This window comes from Mesoplodon bidens, assembly GCF_964165515.1.
Source record: "Mesoplodon bidens genome assembly, chromosome: 8".
NCBI lineage: Eukaryota > Metazoa > Chordata > Mammalia > Artiodactyla > Ziphiidae > Mesoplodon > Mesoplodon bidens.
The window spans coordinates 20,984,178-21,001,000 of NC_138165.1; the positions used below are offsets into that span (position 1 = coordinate 20,984,178).

Here is a 16,823-nt window from a genome sequence, read left to right on the forward strand (position 1 = left end):
TCGTTTCATTGGCTTGCAGATCCTCCATGGCCCCCTGGAAAACCAACCGTGAAAGATGTAGGCAGAACATCATTAATGTTGAATTGGACAAAGCCAGAACACGATGGAGGGGCAAAGATCGATTCTTACGTCATTGAAATGCTAAAGACTGGAACAGAGGACTGGGTCCGAGTGGCCGAAGGGGTTCCCACCACCCAGCATTTGTTCCCAGGGCTCATGGAAGGGCAGGAATACTCATTCCGAGTTAGAGCTGTGAACAAGGCGGGCGAAAGTGAACCCAGCGAACCCAGTGACCCTGTGCTTTGCCGGGAGAAACTTTGTAAGTCACTCTTAATTATTTCATCCCTGCTATCTAATCTCTTAGTGACTACTAGAAAATTTAGTGAAGACTGAATATTGGACAATAAGAAATTGAATTATTTTTCCCTTCAGATCCCCCATCACCACCTCGCTGGCTTGAAGTTATCAATATTACAAAACATACAGCAGACCTAAAGTGGACAGTTCCTGAGAAAGATGGAGGGTCGCCCATCACCAACTACATTGTGGAAAAGAGAGATGTGAGGCGGAAAGGCTGGCAAACAGTGGACACAACTGTCAAGGACACCAAGTGCACAGTGACCCCACTGACCGAGGGTTCTTTATACGTGTTCCGAGTTGCTGCAGAAAATGCCATAGGACAGAGTGACTATTGTGAAGTTGAGGACTCCGTCCTGGCCAAAGACACCTTTAGTATGCTAACTTCATCTTTGTGACACCATTTGTAGTGGATTGTCACTTTTCTCCCTGGTTTTTCTAACCACTGAATATTTTGCTTTCAGCCACCCCTGGACCTCCCTACGCTCTGACAGTGGTTGATGTGACGAAAGGACATGTTGACCTGAAGTGGGAACCACCTAAAAATGATGGTGGAAGACCAATACAGAGGTAGGATTTTAATTAACTCATAAAGAAAAATTTACATTCGGCTGAAAATTCTTTATTCATGCCCATGAAATGCTTGGTTATTTCAATAGATATGTCATTGAGAAGAAAGAAAAGTTAGGTACCCGTTGGGTGAAAGCTGCAAAGACCTCAGGACCTGACTGTAACTTTAAAGTAACTGATGTCATTGAAGGAACAGAGGTCCAGTTTCAGGTTCGGGCAGAGAATGAAGCTGGAGTTGGACACCCAAGCGAACCCACGGAAATCCTGAAAATTGAAGATCCAACAAGTAAGTAGTGTTGATTATACGAAGGATATTGTCTAGAGCTTGATGATGAGACTGTGGATGTGAATGTTTCACTCTCTTTTCAGGTCCTCCTTCACCTCCCCTTGACCTGCATGTGACTGATGCTGGGAGAAAGCACATTGCCATTGCTTGGAAGCCTCCAGAGAAAAATGGCGGAAGTCCTGTTATAGGATACCATGTTGAAATGTGTCCAGTAGGCACTGAGAAATGGATGCGAGTTAACTCTCGCCCAATAAAAGACTTGAAATTCAAGGTTGAAGAAGGTGTTGTGCCCGACAAGGAGTATGTTCTGAGAGTGAGAGCCGTCAATGCTGTTGGTGTCAGTGAGCCATCTGAAATCTCCGAAAACGTGGTTGCCAAAGACCCAGACTGTAAGAACAGTTTCTTTTTATAATTAATAAAGTAGGCTTTACTCATGCACTGCATTTTGACACACCCTTTTTATCCCCTTTTGGATTATCTCTTACAGGCAAGCCAACAATTGATCTGGAGACTCACGACATTGTCGTCATTGAAGGTGAAAAATTAAGCATTCCTGTTCCCTTCAGAGCTGTCCCAGTTCCAACCGTTAGCTGGCATAAAGATGGCAAAGAAGTTAAAGCAAGTGATAGATTAACAATGAAGAAGGATCATATCTCTGCACACCTTGAAGTTCCCAAGAGTGTCCATGCAGATGCTGGAGTTTACACCATTACCCTGGAGAATAAGCTCGGCTCAGCAACTGCCTCAATCAATGTCAAAGTCATAGGTAATCATTCTTTGATGAAACACCAGACATTCTTCACCTGTTGGGAAAATTGGTTAACCCTGCAATATTAGTATAAGTGGCTTCATGAGCTGGCCATTTGTAAACTAAATGTCGTTTCAGATTATTTCTTCCCATATGAGAAGCAAAGCAATTCTGAAGAGATGAAATTGCTATTTAAACTCTGATTACACTAATTTACTTCTGTTGTAATTATTAGCATGTGAAGTACTAATTTAAATAAAAGATATGGCATACCCAAAGAATGTTTAAATAACCAATATTCATTTATTAATTGTATTTGCATGTTTTCATAAGTGTTCTCAACCAGGAGTGGTAACATTTTCTGCCCCCTTCCCCCCCACACATGGATGGTGTTTCAAAATTTGGGGGGCCATTTTTGCTTGGAACAAAGACTAAGGGGGAAGCTACTGACATTTACTAATTGGGAGCCAAGGATGCAAAATGGCCTGCAATGTCCTCCTCAGAGAAAGAGTGTGCTCTTAAGATGCTGACTTTTCAGGTTACAATAATAATTGTCAATTTGATTTCTAATAGGCCTACCTGGACCATGCAAAGATCTTAAAGCAAGTGACGTGACCAAGAGTTCTTGTAAATTAACCTGGGAACCTCCAGAATATGATGGTGGAAGCCCAATTCTTCATTACGTCCTAGAACGCAGAGAAGCTGGGAGGAGGACGTATATACCAGTCATGTCTGGTGAGAACAAACTGTCTTGGACTGTCAAAGATCTCATACCAAATGGTGAATACTTCTTCCGTGTTAAAGCTGTCAACAAGATTGGTGGAGGCGAATATATTGAACTGAAAAATCCAGTCATTGCTCAAGATCCGAAGCGTAAGTTTGAGCATGAATGTAATAGAGCTAAGAGTTAATATGCATTTTTTTTAAGAAGACGGGTTTCCCTATATTAACAGGTTTTTTCTTGTTCTTCAGAGCCCCCTGATCCACCTGTAGACGTTGAGGTACATAATCCTACAGCTGAGGCAATGACTATTACATGGAAGCCACCTTTGTACGACGGAGGGAGCAAGATAATGGGTTACATCATAGAAAAGATTGGTAAGGGTGAAGAGAGATGGAAGAGATGCAACGAACACCTGGTACCAGTCCTGACCTATACAGCAAAAGGCCTTGAAGAGGGAAAGGAATACCAATTCCGTGTGCGAGCAGAAAATGCTGCTGGTATTGGCGAACCTTCTCGGGCCACTCCTCCAACCAAAGCTGTAGATCCTATTGGTAAGTTGTGTTTAATGGGTTTGCCATTTTCCCATTGTAAAAGAAATGAGAATAGGTTTTGTCAGATATTTTAATCAGAATTGAAAACAATTACTGTTTTTAATCATTGCAGATGCCCCGAAAGTCATTATGAGAACAAGCCTAGAAGTGAGACGAGGTGATGAAATAGCACTCGATGCAACTATTTCTGGGTCACCTTACCCAACTATTACATGGCTAAAGGATGAAAATGTTATCACACCAGAGGAAATTAGGAAGCGGGTAGCACCCTTGGTTAGGAGGAAGAAGGGTGAAGTTCAAGAAGAAGAACCATTTGTCCTGCCTCTGACACAGCGTTTGAGTATCGACAATAGTAAAAAAGGAGAATCTCAGCTACGTGTCCGAGATTCTCTCCGACCTGATCATGGCCTGTTTATGATCAAAGCTGAAAATGACCATGGTATTGCAAAAGCCCCTTGTACCGTCAGTGTGCTAGGTAAGTAGGTAAAACTACACCTTCCAATGGAAGAAAGTTAATATAAGAGTTTTGCGGGCAGTTAATAGAAGTGGGAAATAGCTTCAGCAAGGTATCCTCGGTCCCATTTTTTTCTCCTGGCTATGTAAAAGAAATCAACCGACCTTGTTATTCATTAGCTAATGTGATACAAAGATAGAGAGATGTAGGAAAAACAGAAGTTTATGTCACAGAAGCACACTGTGTTTAGAAGTTTAGAAGCACACTAAACGTTTACATTTTCCATTGCTACACAAATTTTTAACCACTTCTGTCTTTCAAAATATCAGATATACCAGGACCACCAATCAACTTAGTATTTGAAGATATTAGAAAGACCTCAGTCATCTGTAAATGGGAACCACCCCTTGATGATGGTGGCAGTGAAATTTTAAACTACACTTTGGAAAAGAAAGACAAGATAAAACCTGACTCAGAATGGATTGTCGTCACTTCAACACTTAGACATTGCAAATATTCAGTGACAAAGTTGATTGAAGGAAAAGAGTACCTCTTCCGTGTAAGAGCTGAAAATAGGTTTGGGCCTGGACCACCATGTGTTTCAAAGCCACTTACAGCTAAAGATCCATTTGGTAAGGATCTTTAGCATTTAAACTTTGCCTGTTTATCATATGTTGGTATATATATTATCACAGCTTGTAAACTTGAATTTTTATGTCATACTAGGGAATTAATTCAAATGTGCCTTTTTAATTCTAATCAGAACCACCTGATGCACCCGATAAGCCCATTGTGGAAGATGTCACCAGTAACAGTATGCTAGTGAAATGGAATGAACCAGAAGACAACGGAAGCCCCATCTTGGGTTACTGGCTTGAAAAACGTGAGGTGAATAGCACACACTGGTCTCGTGTCAACCGAACCCTTCTGAATTCTCTGAAGACCAATGTAGAAGGCCTATTAGAGGGACTCACCTATGTCTTCAGAGTATGTGCCGAAAATGCAGCTGGACCTGGAAAGTTCAGTCCCCCCTCAGACCCCAAAACAGCACATGATCCAATCTGTAAGTAATTCCTTAAGAAGAAAGTGGGGTATAGCATGGTCACTATAATTAACAGTACTGTTTTATATGCTTGAAAGTTGTTGACAGTGTAGATCTTAAGTGTGATCAAAAAGTGGTAATTGTGTGAGGGAATGGTGGTGTTAACTAACATTATTGTGGCAATCATTTTGCAATATATACATGTATCAAATCATCACATTGTACACCTTAAACTTATATACATTATATGTCAATAATATCTCAGTCAAACTGGAAAAAAAATCAAACTAAATACTAGCAATGACTATAGACACATATGTTGAGGTTGCAATGTAAAATTTTAAACATCTGTATTTATAACTTAGAAGTTTCACAAAGCAATAATTACCCATATTACATGCAATACACTGTGGGGGGAAAAAAGTGGGATCACATAAGCTACTGCACATTTTAAAACCATCAGTGAGTTGTTTTTTTAAAAATATTTATTTATTTATTTATTGGCTGCATTGGGTCTTCGGTACCGAATGCAGGCTTTCTCTAGTTGTGGCGAGCGGGGGCTACCCTTTGTTGTGGTGCGTGGGCTTCTCATTGCGGTGGCTCCTCTTGTTGCGGAGCACAGGCTCCAGGCACACGGGCTTCAGCAGTTATGGCACCTGGGCTCAGTAGTTGTGGCTCGCGGGCTCTAGAGCGCAGGCTCAGTAGTTGTGACACACAGACTTAGTTGCTCTGCGGCATGTGGGATCCTCCCAGACCAGGGCTCGAACCCGTGTCCCCTGCATTGGCAGGTAGATTCTTAACCACTGTGCCGCCAGGGAAGTACCCATCAGTGAGTTTTGATTTCTGTGTCTGCATTCATTCTAGCTCCACCTGGGCCACCTGTCCCGAGAGTCACTGACACAAGTTCCACAACTATTGAACTGGCATGGGAACCCCCAGCTTTCAATGGTGGTGGGGAAATTGTTGGCTACTTTGTTGATAAGCAGCTGGTTGGCACAAATGAATGGTCCCGCTGCACAGAGAAGATGATCAAGGCCCGTGAGTACACTGTCAAAGAAATCCGAGAGGGTGCCGATTACAAACTTCGAGTGAGCGCCGTCAACACTGCAGGTGAAGGACCACCTGGAGAAACAGAACCCGTTACTGTGGCTGAACCACAAGGTACTTAAAAGTTACATACATAAGATGATGGACATTTTCCCAGTATGAGATTTTTTTTTTCCATCTTTCTTGGGCTAATGTATGACTGTTCTCTTTCAACAGAGCCTCCAAATGTGGAACTAGATGTTTCTGTCAAGGCTGGAATACAGATCGTGGCTGGGAAGACTCTCAGAATTCCAGCTGTGGTAACTGGTCGTCCAGTGCCAACAAAAGTGTGGACCATAGAAGAAGGAGAGCTGGATAAAGACCGTGTTGAAATAGAGAACGTTGGAACCAAATCTGAACTAATTATCAAGAATGCATTAAGAAAAGATCATGGCAGATATGTGATTACAGCTACCAATAGCTGTGGTTCTAAATTTGCAGCAGCCCGGGTAGAAGTTTTTGGTAAGGAATATTATTACATGGATTTCCACAGGATTTTTCCTAAGTGATACTATCTTACTGCATTGATTTTTTTGTTGCCGTTTTATTTTTCAGATGTCCCTGGTCCAGTTCTTGATTTGAAACCCGTTGTAACAAACAGAAAAATGTGTCTGCTTAACTGGTCTGATCCAGCAGATGATGGAGGAAGTGATATCACGGGCTTTATTATTGAAAGAAAGGATGCTAAGATGCATACTTGGAGACAACCAATAGAGACTGAGAGATCTAAATGTGACATCACAGGTCTCCTTGAGGGACAAGAATATATGTACCGTGTGACTGCCAAGAACAAGTTTGGCTGTGGCCCTCCTGTTGAAATAGGACCAATTCTTGCAGTTGACCCACTAGGTAAAAAAGAAGGTTTTCATTGTGTATATAAAGTAAATACTGACTGCTTCTAGTTATGTCATTTATGTATAGAGAGCTTTATGGCTTCAAACTCCCAACAGTCTCAAGATCTATAGCTGGAATAATGAGAAAGGTTAACTAAATAACTACCAGCAACTTCAAGTATACCATGTTTACAATAATTTCAATGTAATTTTTGCACAAAACTGGGCATGGTTTTGCGTGCTGAAAACCCTGAATCACTGGAGCTTAGCACAACCTAAAAATAGTTTAGAAATATTACATCTTAGTAAGAAAATACACTGGAGTAATTAATTTAATAGTTCAGTAGTCAAAGAGAGTTCATTGTTCTTGAAAGATTACAGGACAGAAAACTGCCTTAGCGTAAATGCTTTAGTCTTCCTTTAGCCCTCAAGTAGTCCCCACACTGGAAGGATGAGGGGGCACCAAAACCAGAAAGAGCCACCAAAGAATGGAAAACCAACCAAAGGAGATCTCCTTGACCCGTATAAACAAATAGGAAGCCCTAATGTTGCACACACTTGGTAATGCATGCTGACATCCCATTCTAGAAAGCAAAGTCTTTGAGGATGCCCCGTTCCCCAAGAGACAGAGGAGTTATTCCTCCTCCACCACCACCACCACCACCACCACCACCACCCAAGAACAGGAACAAAATTACCTCCTCACTGTAACAGCTCATCTCAAAACGTCTACTACAGCTCAGGTTGTGCCAGAAAGAACAGAACAGAGTTGGACTTCTACCACTAAGCTCTGCTTCTGGTTGCAATAATAGTCAAGAGTGGATTGGGTCTAGTTTCACCATGCAAAGCTTATTCTTTCTACCTTGTCCTTCAGGACACAAAACTACAGCAGCATTACATAAATTCCCTTTCCACCCCCTGTTAAACCTACACTTGAGGCAACATGGTTCAATGTATGTTCAGTAGACATATCCATTTTCTGTTAATAAGAAAGGAACACTTGCTCTCAGCTGGTCATTCAAAGCAAAACTTCACAGACAGCCCTCCTAGGTCATTAAAATTAGAAGCTTTCCCACTGACAGAGGTAAAATATCTAAAATGCTAAATATAAAAATGCATACATGCACCTCAATTTTTAATCAATAATCTTGACTATAGGGTTTACTAAGAAAAATTCTGACTATATGAATGCCTGTAATTCTGTTAACTGAGATATTCTGAGGATTTTAAAGACAGATGTAACAATATGCCAAACAGAAACCTATTTTTCACATAATTAATCTGAATTGCAATGTGGTTTCTTACATGAATACTTATTTCATTCTTGTCATTTCAACCTGCCTCTGGTTAAAGGTCCTCCAACGTCTCCCGAGAGGCTTACATATACGGAAAGGACCAAGTCCACTATCAACCTTGACTGGAAAGAGCCCCGCAGTAATGGTGGCTGCCCCATCCAAGGCTATATCATTGAAAAACGGCGTCATGACAAACCTGACTTTGAAAGAGTTAACAAGCGACTCTGCCCAACCACATCTCTTCTGGTTGAAGATCTTGATGAACACCAAATGTATGAGTTTCGTGTCAAGGCCGTCAACGAAATTGGTGAAAGCGAACCATCCCTGCCTCTTAATGTGGTCATACAAGATGATGAAGGTGTTGAATCTGAACATAATAATCATTTTAATGCACTTTATCTCATAGGTTGAGCAAACATCCTTATGACTTGGCTATTTTTTTTCCCCTTTCCCTTCTCTTTGCAGTGCCTCCAACTATTAAGTTGCACCTGTCTGTTCGAGGAGACACCATCAAAGTTAAGGCGGGAGAGCCTGTTAACATCCCTGCAGATGTGACAGGCCTTCCAATGCCTAAAATTGAGTGGTCCAAGAATGAAACTGTGATTGAAAAGCCCACCGATGCACTTAAGATAACCAAGGAAGAAGTATCCCGAAGTGAGGCAAAGACTGAGCTTAGCATTCCCAAAGCAACCCGGGAGGACAAAGGCACTTACACGGTGACTGCTTCTAATCGCCTTGGCTCAGTGTTCCGAAATGTCCAAGTTGAAGTATATGGTAAGTGACACGCTTTCTTATATAAAAAAAAAAGAAATCCAGTGTCTAAGAATTTGCTTCTCAATCGCCTCCTTTGGTTCCATTTCAGATCGTCCATCCCCACCAAGAAATCTTGCTGTTATTGACATTAAAGCTGAATCTTGCCACTTAACGTGGGATGCCCCTCTAGACAATGGTGGGGGTGAAATCACCCATTATGTCATTGACAAACGCGATGCAAGCAGGAAGAAAGCTGAATGGGAAGAAGTCACCAACACTGCTGTAGAGAGGAGATATGGGGTAAACTCTTCTTAAGTATTTTCTTATGCACACTTAAAGGACATAACTCTGAATTAACACCATTCTAGCATGACCTTGGAATTTAATGATTAAACTCAAAACCCCACACAAAAAGCTTAAGTATAGTTTTTAGCATCTTGCACATAAAGCCACTTAGTAAACACTTTGATATACAGATCCTCTTTTACTTGAGAGAGCCACTATTAGGTGCAATAAATTTACACATTCTCATTTTAAAAGACTTTCTCCATGTTTGAGTGGAGAAACTCAGATAACTGAGTTTATAGAAGTATTTTTTTTACAGTCTTCCCTACCAAAATAACTGGAATTTTAAAACAAGTGAAAATCAATGTAAGTATATTGTTTTTAAGAAATTATTATTCATCTGATTTCTAGATCTGGAAACTTATCCCCAATGGTCAGTATGAGTTCCGAGTTAGGGCAGTGAATAAATATGGAACCAGCGATGAATGCAAATCAGATAAAGTGGTCATTCAAGATCCTTATCGCACTCCTGGACCTCCGGGACAGCCAGAAGTTTTGGAGCGCACCAAAGGGTCGATGCTAGTGAGGTGGACTCCTCCTCTGGACAACGGCGGCTCTCCAATTACTGGCTACTGGCTGGAGAAGAGAGAAGAGGGAGGTGCCTACTGGTCACGTGTTAGCCGAGCACCGATAACCAAAGTGGGATTGAAAGGCGTGGAATTTAATGTTCCCCATTTGATTGAAGGTGTTAAATACCAGTTCAGAGCGATGGCAATAAACGCTGCAGGAGTTGGCTCTCCCAGTGAACCATCAGACCTAGCTGTTGCAGGAGATCCCATATGTAAGTATGCTTCCATTTCTGGAATTTATCAAGGGCAAAGCCACTAAATGGATAGTTCTGCTCCTAAATTTCTTGTATATTTCTATGCCAAATTATTTTATTTATTAAAATAAAAAGTTTCATACTTATATAGACTATCAGAAGTATATATGTATGTGGGTATACATACACACACACACTATGCACACATATCTAATATGTACATATACAGGTATATGCATACACATACATACAAAAACTCATACAGTGTTTAAACACTTAGATTAAATCTAGTATTGTATGAGGAATCACCATAATAAAGACCCTGGACTATAAGCTCCTCTCTGTTCCCATACCTTAAATAAACCTCTCTCATTAATTAGCTACTGTGGAAGTTATCTCCCTCACTAAACAGTCAGACCCTCCAGTAGGAGTTCAACAAAAGCAAAAGGTTGTTAAATTTTCAATAGTATATATTGAATAAAGATATAAGATCTTCAAGCACAGTCTGTGAGGTCAAATAAAAGAAAAAAACAATTCTGAAAGATCTATGAGCAGATCAGTTCAAAAATCAAAATACCATGGCCTTAATGATTAATTTCATTTGCTACATAAATGGATTTTCTGTGGGAAAAACAATTCAGCTATCTGTTAAAAAGACTTAAAATAATCTAAGTTCTATACAGAGCATATATAAAAAATGAATTAGTCATTCATCCTGTAAGCCGGTAGTAAACATATGCTATGTGCAAAGAGCTGTCCTAGGCACTGGAGAGGAAAGAGCTATGGTTAAAAAGATGAATGGAGTAAAAGAATTTCCATAATCGTAAAGCACTGTCAGAAATGTGATGGATTGTCACTTGATGAGGGACAGGGTCAATGGCTACCGTAAAGGGCTTAAGATTAGCTTGTGTTCAAAGGTTTACCAGCTAATGATGAAATCATTTTTTAATTTTAATTTTATGGTAGGTTAAATTAAAATAAGCTTTTAGTAGAGGATATTGCAGAATCTCTTCAAAGGGATCTCAAAAGTAAAATAGCTTTTCACCGATTGTGTGTAAATAGAATATTTCTCTATCTAGAGCTAGTCAGTAATCTTTCTACTCCCAGTTAGTTGTTTGCTTTCTTTGTTTTAGCATTAATGCTAAATGAAAATAGATTTTCTTATATTTCTCTTCTCTAGAAGGTAATTTATTCCTTTGGCATTCCTATTTTAATATTTTAATAGATTAAAAATAAGATATGATCAGGTATAGTAAAACATTCTTATAGAATATAAATCTATCATCCCACCGGCTTCAAAATCTGATTTTTTTATTTTTTATTTTTTTATTAGATCCACCTGGGCCACCTTCTCGCCCAGAGGTCAAAGATAAAACAAAGTCAAGCATCTCACTAGCATGGAAACCTCCAGCCAAAGATGGTGGCAGTCCGATCAAAGGATACATTGTAGAAATGCAAGAAGAAGGTACTACTGACTGGAAAAGCGTAAACGAACCAGACAAACTTCTAACTACCTGTGAATGTGTGGTGCCGAATTTGAAAGAGCTCAGGAAGTACAGATTCCGAGTGAAAGCTGTCAATGAAGCTGGTGAATCTGAACCAAGTGATACAACTGGAGAGATCCCTGCCACTGATATTCAAGGTACTAGTCCTTAATCCATTTATGTATTCATCTTTTGATCTTATTATGAAATTGATTCATTTGTTGAAGACATGTCAATTACTTTTTTGAAAAAGGTGAGCTAAATCCTGTTATATTATCCATGGTATTACAGAGGTACCAGAAATTTTCATTGACATTGGAGCACAAGACTGTCTGATTTGTCAAGCTGGCACACAGATTAGGATTCCTGCTGTCATCAAGGGACGCCCAACACCAAAATCATCTTGGGAATTTGATGGAAAGGCAAAGAAGGCAATGAAGGTAAGAAAATTATAATTCTCTGCATCTCCCATTGACTCACTCTAAGGAATATTTACACTATAACTGACTATCTTCTTTTCTAATAGGATGGGGTTCATGACATACCTGAAGATGCACAGGTAAAAAAAAAAACAAAAAACTGAAATGATTCAGAATCGGATTGACTTCAATACTGCTATTATTTCATTCAGTGTATGACTGCTATTTTCTTTGTACAGCTGGAGACTGCTGAAAACTCATCCGTAATTATTATTCCGGAATGTAAACGATCTCATTCAGGCAAATACAGCATCACAGCCAAGAACAAAGCAGGACAAAAGACTGCAAATTGCAGAGTTAAAGTCATGGGTAAGAAAGACTTTAAAAGTTATTATGGAATAAGAACAAATTATTTTAAACAAGGCACCACTGTTTATATTGTGATTTGCATCCAACAGATGCACCAGGGCCACCCAAAGATCTGAAAGTCAGTGACATCACAAGGGGTAGTTGCAGGCTTACATGGAAGATGCCGGATGATGATGGAGGAGACAGGATCAAAGGCTATGTTATTGAGAAGAGGACTATTGATGGAAAAGCTTGGACTAAAGTCAATCCAAACTGTGGAAGCACTTCATTTGTAGTTCCTGACCTCATCTCTGAACAGGAATACTTCTTCCGCGTGCGGGCACAAAACCGTTTTGGTATTGGTGCTCCCGTGGAAACCATTCAGAGGACCACTGCCAGAGATCCAATATGTAAGTTTTTAAGTCTAAGATTAAAGTAGCTTCCTAAACTTGAAATATATTGCTATAAATAATGATTAATACTTTCTTTAACTATTTTTAAAGATCCTCCTGATCCCCCTATTAAACTCAAGATTGGCCTCATAACAAAGAACACAGTACACCTGTCATGGAAACCCCCAAAGAATGATGGGGGCTCCCCGGTCACCCACTATATTGTTGAGTGCCTTGCGTGGGATCCTACTGGGACAAAGAAAGAAGCATGGAAACAGTGCAATAAGCGCGATGTGGAAGAACTGGAGTTTACGGTGGAAGACCTGGTAGAGGGTGGGGAATATGAATTCAGAGTCAAAGCTGTCAATGCCGCAGGAGTCAGCAAACCTTCAGCCACTGTTGGCCCCACGACTGTCAAAGACCAGACATGTAAGTACCAATGCGTTATCTATCAGAGAATGTCCTCTTCGTGAATGCCTTCCTAGATACTCAAGAACAGTCCAAAATAAAAAGAGATGTCTCTGTACATCAGAAGCTACCATGGGTTGAGTCTGGACGTGGGCCCATTACCCAATCACTCAAGCCCTCAACTTCCACAGAATTATCATATTTCCTTACATATTACCTTTCCTTTACTGAAAGGAGATACTGTTTGGAATTTCCTTACTCTAATTTTTCTCCATGGCAGGCTGTTTTACTTACCAGAAGTTAAAACAGTTCCTCTGCATGCTCCTCAAAAAGGGCAGAAAGTAACCAGTTATTTGCTTAGCAACTGTTGAGACCCATTTATCTTCACAACCGAGTTTCTTTTTCTTAAGTAGAAACTTATATACCATCACAGCCATGAATAATCTGGGAACAGCATCAAAGGAAATGAGACTGAATGTCCTTGGTAACAGTTACGTGGTTTTATTAAAACTACATGATTTTCTCTATTTGAGAAAAAGATATATCTACTTTAAGAGATAGGGCTTCCCTGGTGGCGCAGTGGTTGAGAGTCCGCCTGCCGATGCAGGGGAAACGGGTTTGTGCCCCGGTCCGGGAGGATCCCACATGCCGCGGGGCAGCTGGGCCCGTGAGCCATGGCCGCTGAGCCTGCGCATGCGGAGCCTGTGCTCTACAACGGGAGGGGCCACAACAGTGAGAGGCCCGCGTATAGCAAAAAAAAAAAAAAAAAAGATAAAATATCCACACAAATATGGTAATAATTCTTCCTCTCATTATTGTTACCATCATTACTGCTGTGTTATTTGTTAGTTCTCTCTTCTAAATATAGGAAAGCTGTAGTGACTACTCCCTGTGCATATTCTTATACTAAATTCATGAAAAATGGAAAATTGCTTTGCCTCTACTAGCAGTTAGTTATATTTCTTAAAGGGGGAATTCATCTCAGAACGAACAAAGTAGGTCCCCTCATTAACTCTGCATAAATATTAGGGAATATCATGAAAGAACTCCCAAGTCTAAGATACTATAGTTTCACTTCTCTCTGCCCTTTTTCAATATCTACAATCATAATGATGCCAGGTAAGAGAGAGACAGTAGCTGATACATAGCCACATGTAGATCAATAAAGGATGATGACCACATATGCCTGTTCCCTAAACTGGTATAAATTAGCTGAAGACAGATCTGTTCTTTATGTTAGGTAGGGCTATAAAGCCTGCTTATAGTAGATCAAATAACTTTATCATCACTGTGAATTCTACTTTCGATCCTTTAGTGTTTGTTTTATGTTCCTAATGCCAACTTTTTTTTTTTTTTAATAATCTAGGCCCACCTTCAATTGAGCTAAAAGAATTCATAGAGGTTGAAGAAGGAACTGATGTTAGCATTGTGGCCAAAATTAAAGGTGTGCCATTCCCGACACTAACCTGGTTTAAAGCTCCTCCAAAGAAGCCTGATAACAAAGAACCTGTTGTCTACGACACCCATGTCAACAAACTGGTGGTGGATGATACCTGCACTCTAGTTATTCCACAGTCTCGTAGGAGCGACACTGCCTTATATACCATCACAGCTGTGAATAATCTGGGAACAGCATCAAAGGAAATGAGGCTGAATGTCCTTGGTAAAGATTACATGGTTTTATTAAAACTACATGATTTTCTGTCCATAAACATAATACCTGTCTTTAAGATCATTCTCCTAATAAAGTTTTCTTTTTTAAAACCATTTTAGGTCGCCCTGGCCCTCCAGTGGGACCAATAAAGTTCGAATCTATTTCAGCAGATCAAATGACATTATCTTGGCTTCCACCTAAAGATGATGGCGGGTCTAAGATTACAAACTACGTAATTGAGAAAAGAGAAGCTAACAGGAAGACATGGGTGCATGTCTCCAGTGAACCTAAAGAGTGCACGTACACAATTCCAAAATTGCTAGAAGACCATGAATATGTATTCCGAATCATGGCCCAGAATAAATATGGCATTGGGGAACCTCTTGACAGTGAACCAGAAACAGCAAGAAACCTCTTCTGTAAGTCGGACATGTTTCACATTCAAAGTCATTCTTATTTGTGTTTTTCAAAATTTCTTATAAATCACTGTGATTTTTGTCACAGCTGTCCCTGGAGCACCAGATAAACCAACAGTTAGCAGTGTGACTCGAAACTCCATGACTGTCAACTGGGAAGAGCCAGAATACGATGGAGGCTCTCCTGTGACAGGATACTGGCTAGAAATGAAAGACACCACTTCAAAGAGATGGAAGAGAGTTAACCGAGATCCTATCAAAACCATGACTTTGGGTGTTTCTTATAAAGTGACTGGTCTTATTGAAGGTTCTGATTATCAGTTCCGGGTATACGCAATCAATGCTGCTGGTGTGGGTCCAGCAAGTCTGCCATCAGACCCAGTGACTGCTAGAGATCCCACTGGTAAGCCTTAAAACCATTCTTTTTCCTCCCCCCCCCCCGCAAAAGTGCCACGGAAAAGTCAAGAATACTAATGCATACTGATTCTTTCCAGCCCCTCCTGGACCTCCATTTCCCAAAGTCACAGACTGGACTAAATCATCTGCGGATTTGGAGTGGTCTCCCCCACTAAAAGATGGTGGATCCAAAATAACGGGATACATCGTTGAATATAAAGAAGAAGGAAAAGAAGAATGGGAAAAGGTAGCTAACACTTGGCATTATGGAAATGTACTATGAATAAACTGAGTATTTAGTAGTTATTCTCAATCCCATTAACTCCTATCTGTATTTTTTTATTAAGAAATCAGAAAAATACCATATAACTTAATTGATAATCAAAACATCTCTTAGGTCAAAAAACCTAATCAAAAGTTAAGTCATGTTATTGTTAACTTATCTTTTGGCTATAAAGCCTGAAAAGATGGAATAAGTGATGCATATATGTGGAATCTAGAAAAATGGTACAGATGAACCAGTTTGCAAGGCAGAAATAGAGACACAGATGTAGAAAACAAACGAATGGACACCAAGAGGGGAAAGCAAGTGGCCGGGGGTGGGGTGGGGGTGGTGGGATGAACTGGGAGATTGGGATCGACATGTATACACTAACATGTATAAAATAGATAACTAATGAGAACCTGCTATATAATAAAATAAAATTCAAAAAAGAACCTATTTTATCAAATTATATAATAAAATGTACCTATATATATATAAAAGGATGGAACAAGTAAACAGTACAGTTTTTTTTCAATCACTTGACAATATTTTAAAACATAATCCCTTCCATTCAGTATTTACCTGTAATATCTGATCCCTAGAACCTAAATTGGCAACAGTTTTCCCAAAGAGAGTAAATATGCTGTTGCTATGCTTTGGAAAGCTATTAAAACAAAAAACTACAGTAGTCCTCCCCCTGATTCCCAAGGGATATATTCCAAGACCCCAGTGGATGCCTGAAACCACAGATAGTACTGAGCTCTCTCTATATATACTATGTTTTTTCTTCATTAATGGGCAGGTAGCATATACAGTGTGAATATGATGGACAAAGGGATAGTTCACTTCCCAGGCAGGGATGGAGCAGGATGGCCCGAGATTTCATTACGTTACTCGGAATGGAACGCAGTTTAAAACTGATGAATTGTTTATTTGTGGAATTGTTTTCCATTTAATACTTTTAGGTTTCCGTTGACTTCAAGTAAATGAACACAGAAAACAAAACCATGGATAAGAAAGGACTACTGTATTCTAATTATAAAATGCTTGTGATTTTTCCCTAGGCTAAAGAAAAAGAAGTGAGAGGAACAAAACTTGTTGTGACAGGATTAAAAGAAGGAGCATTCTACAAATTTAGAGTTAGAGCAGTCAACATTGCCGGCATCGGAGAACCTGGAGAAGTCACAGATGCCATTGAAATGAAGGACAGAATTGGTACTTACTAATATTTCTA

General features: G+C 40.0%; 1 protein-coding gene across 1 annotated transcript in view; it reads left to right on the forward strand.

Moving 5' to 3' along the window:
- The window catches only part of LOC308621301 (titin), a 299,757-nt gene that overhangs the window by 211,150 nt on the left and 71,784 nt on the right, over positions 1-16,823 (forward strand). Inside the window, exons 227-255 of the mRNA XM_081241746.1 lie at positions 20-319; positions 433-732; positions 822-927; positions 1,017-1,213; positions 1,297-1,602; positions 1,701-1,979; positions 2,535-2,834; positions 2,934-3,236; positions 3,349-3,711; positions 4,020-4,322; positions 4,454-4,753; positions 5,597-5,893; positions 5,996-6,280; positions 6,374-6,667; positions 8,005-8,304; positions 8,412-8,720; positions 8,809-8,999; positions 9,396-9,825; positions 11,141-11,449; positions 11,583-11,731; positions 11,818-11,850; positions 11,950-12,079; positions 12,169-12,468; positions 12,562-12,879; positions 14,225-14,521; positions 14,632-14,931; positions 15,017-15,331; positions 15,423-15,571; positions 16,654-16,804. Of these exons, the coding sequence (XP_081097872.1) occupies positions 20-319; positions 433-732; positions 822-927; positions 1,017-1,213; positions 1,297-1,602; positions 1,701-1,979; positions 2,535-2,834; positions 2,934-3,236; positions 3,349-3,711; positions 4,020-4,322; positions 4,454-4,753; positions 5,597-5,893; positions 5,996-6,280; positions 6,374-6,667; positions 8,005-8,304; positions 8,412-8,720; positions 8,809-8,999; positions 9,396-9,825; positions 11,141-11,449; positions 11,583-11,731; positions 11,818-11,850; positions 11,950-12,079; positions 12,169-12,468; positions 12,562-12,879; positions 14,225-14,521; positions 14,632-14,931; positions 15,017-15,331; positions 15,423-15,571; positions 16,654-16,804 (7,614 nt within the window). The remainder of the gene's footprint in view (positions 1-19; positions 320-432; positions 733-821; positions 928-1,016; positions 1,214-1,296; positions 1,603-1,700; positions 1,980-2,534; positions 2,835-2,933; positions 3,237-3,348; positions 3,712-4,019; positions 4,323-4,453; positions 4,754-5,596; positions 5,894-5,995; positions 6,281-6,373; positions 6,668-8,004; positions 8,305-8,411; positions 8,721-8,808; positions 9,000-9,395; positions 9,826-11,140; positions 11,450-11,582; positions 11,732-11,817; positions 11,851-11,949; positions 12,080-12,168; positions 12,469-12,561; positions 12,880-14,224; positions 14,522-14,631; positions 14,932-15,016; positions 15,332-15,422; positions 15,572-16,653; positions 16,805-16,823) is intronic.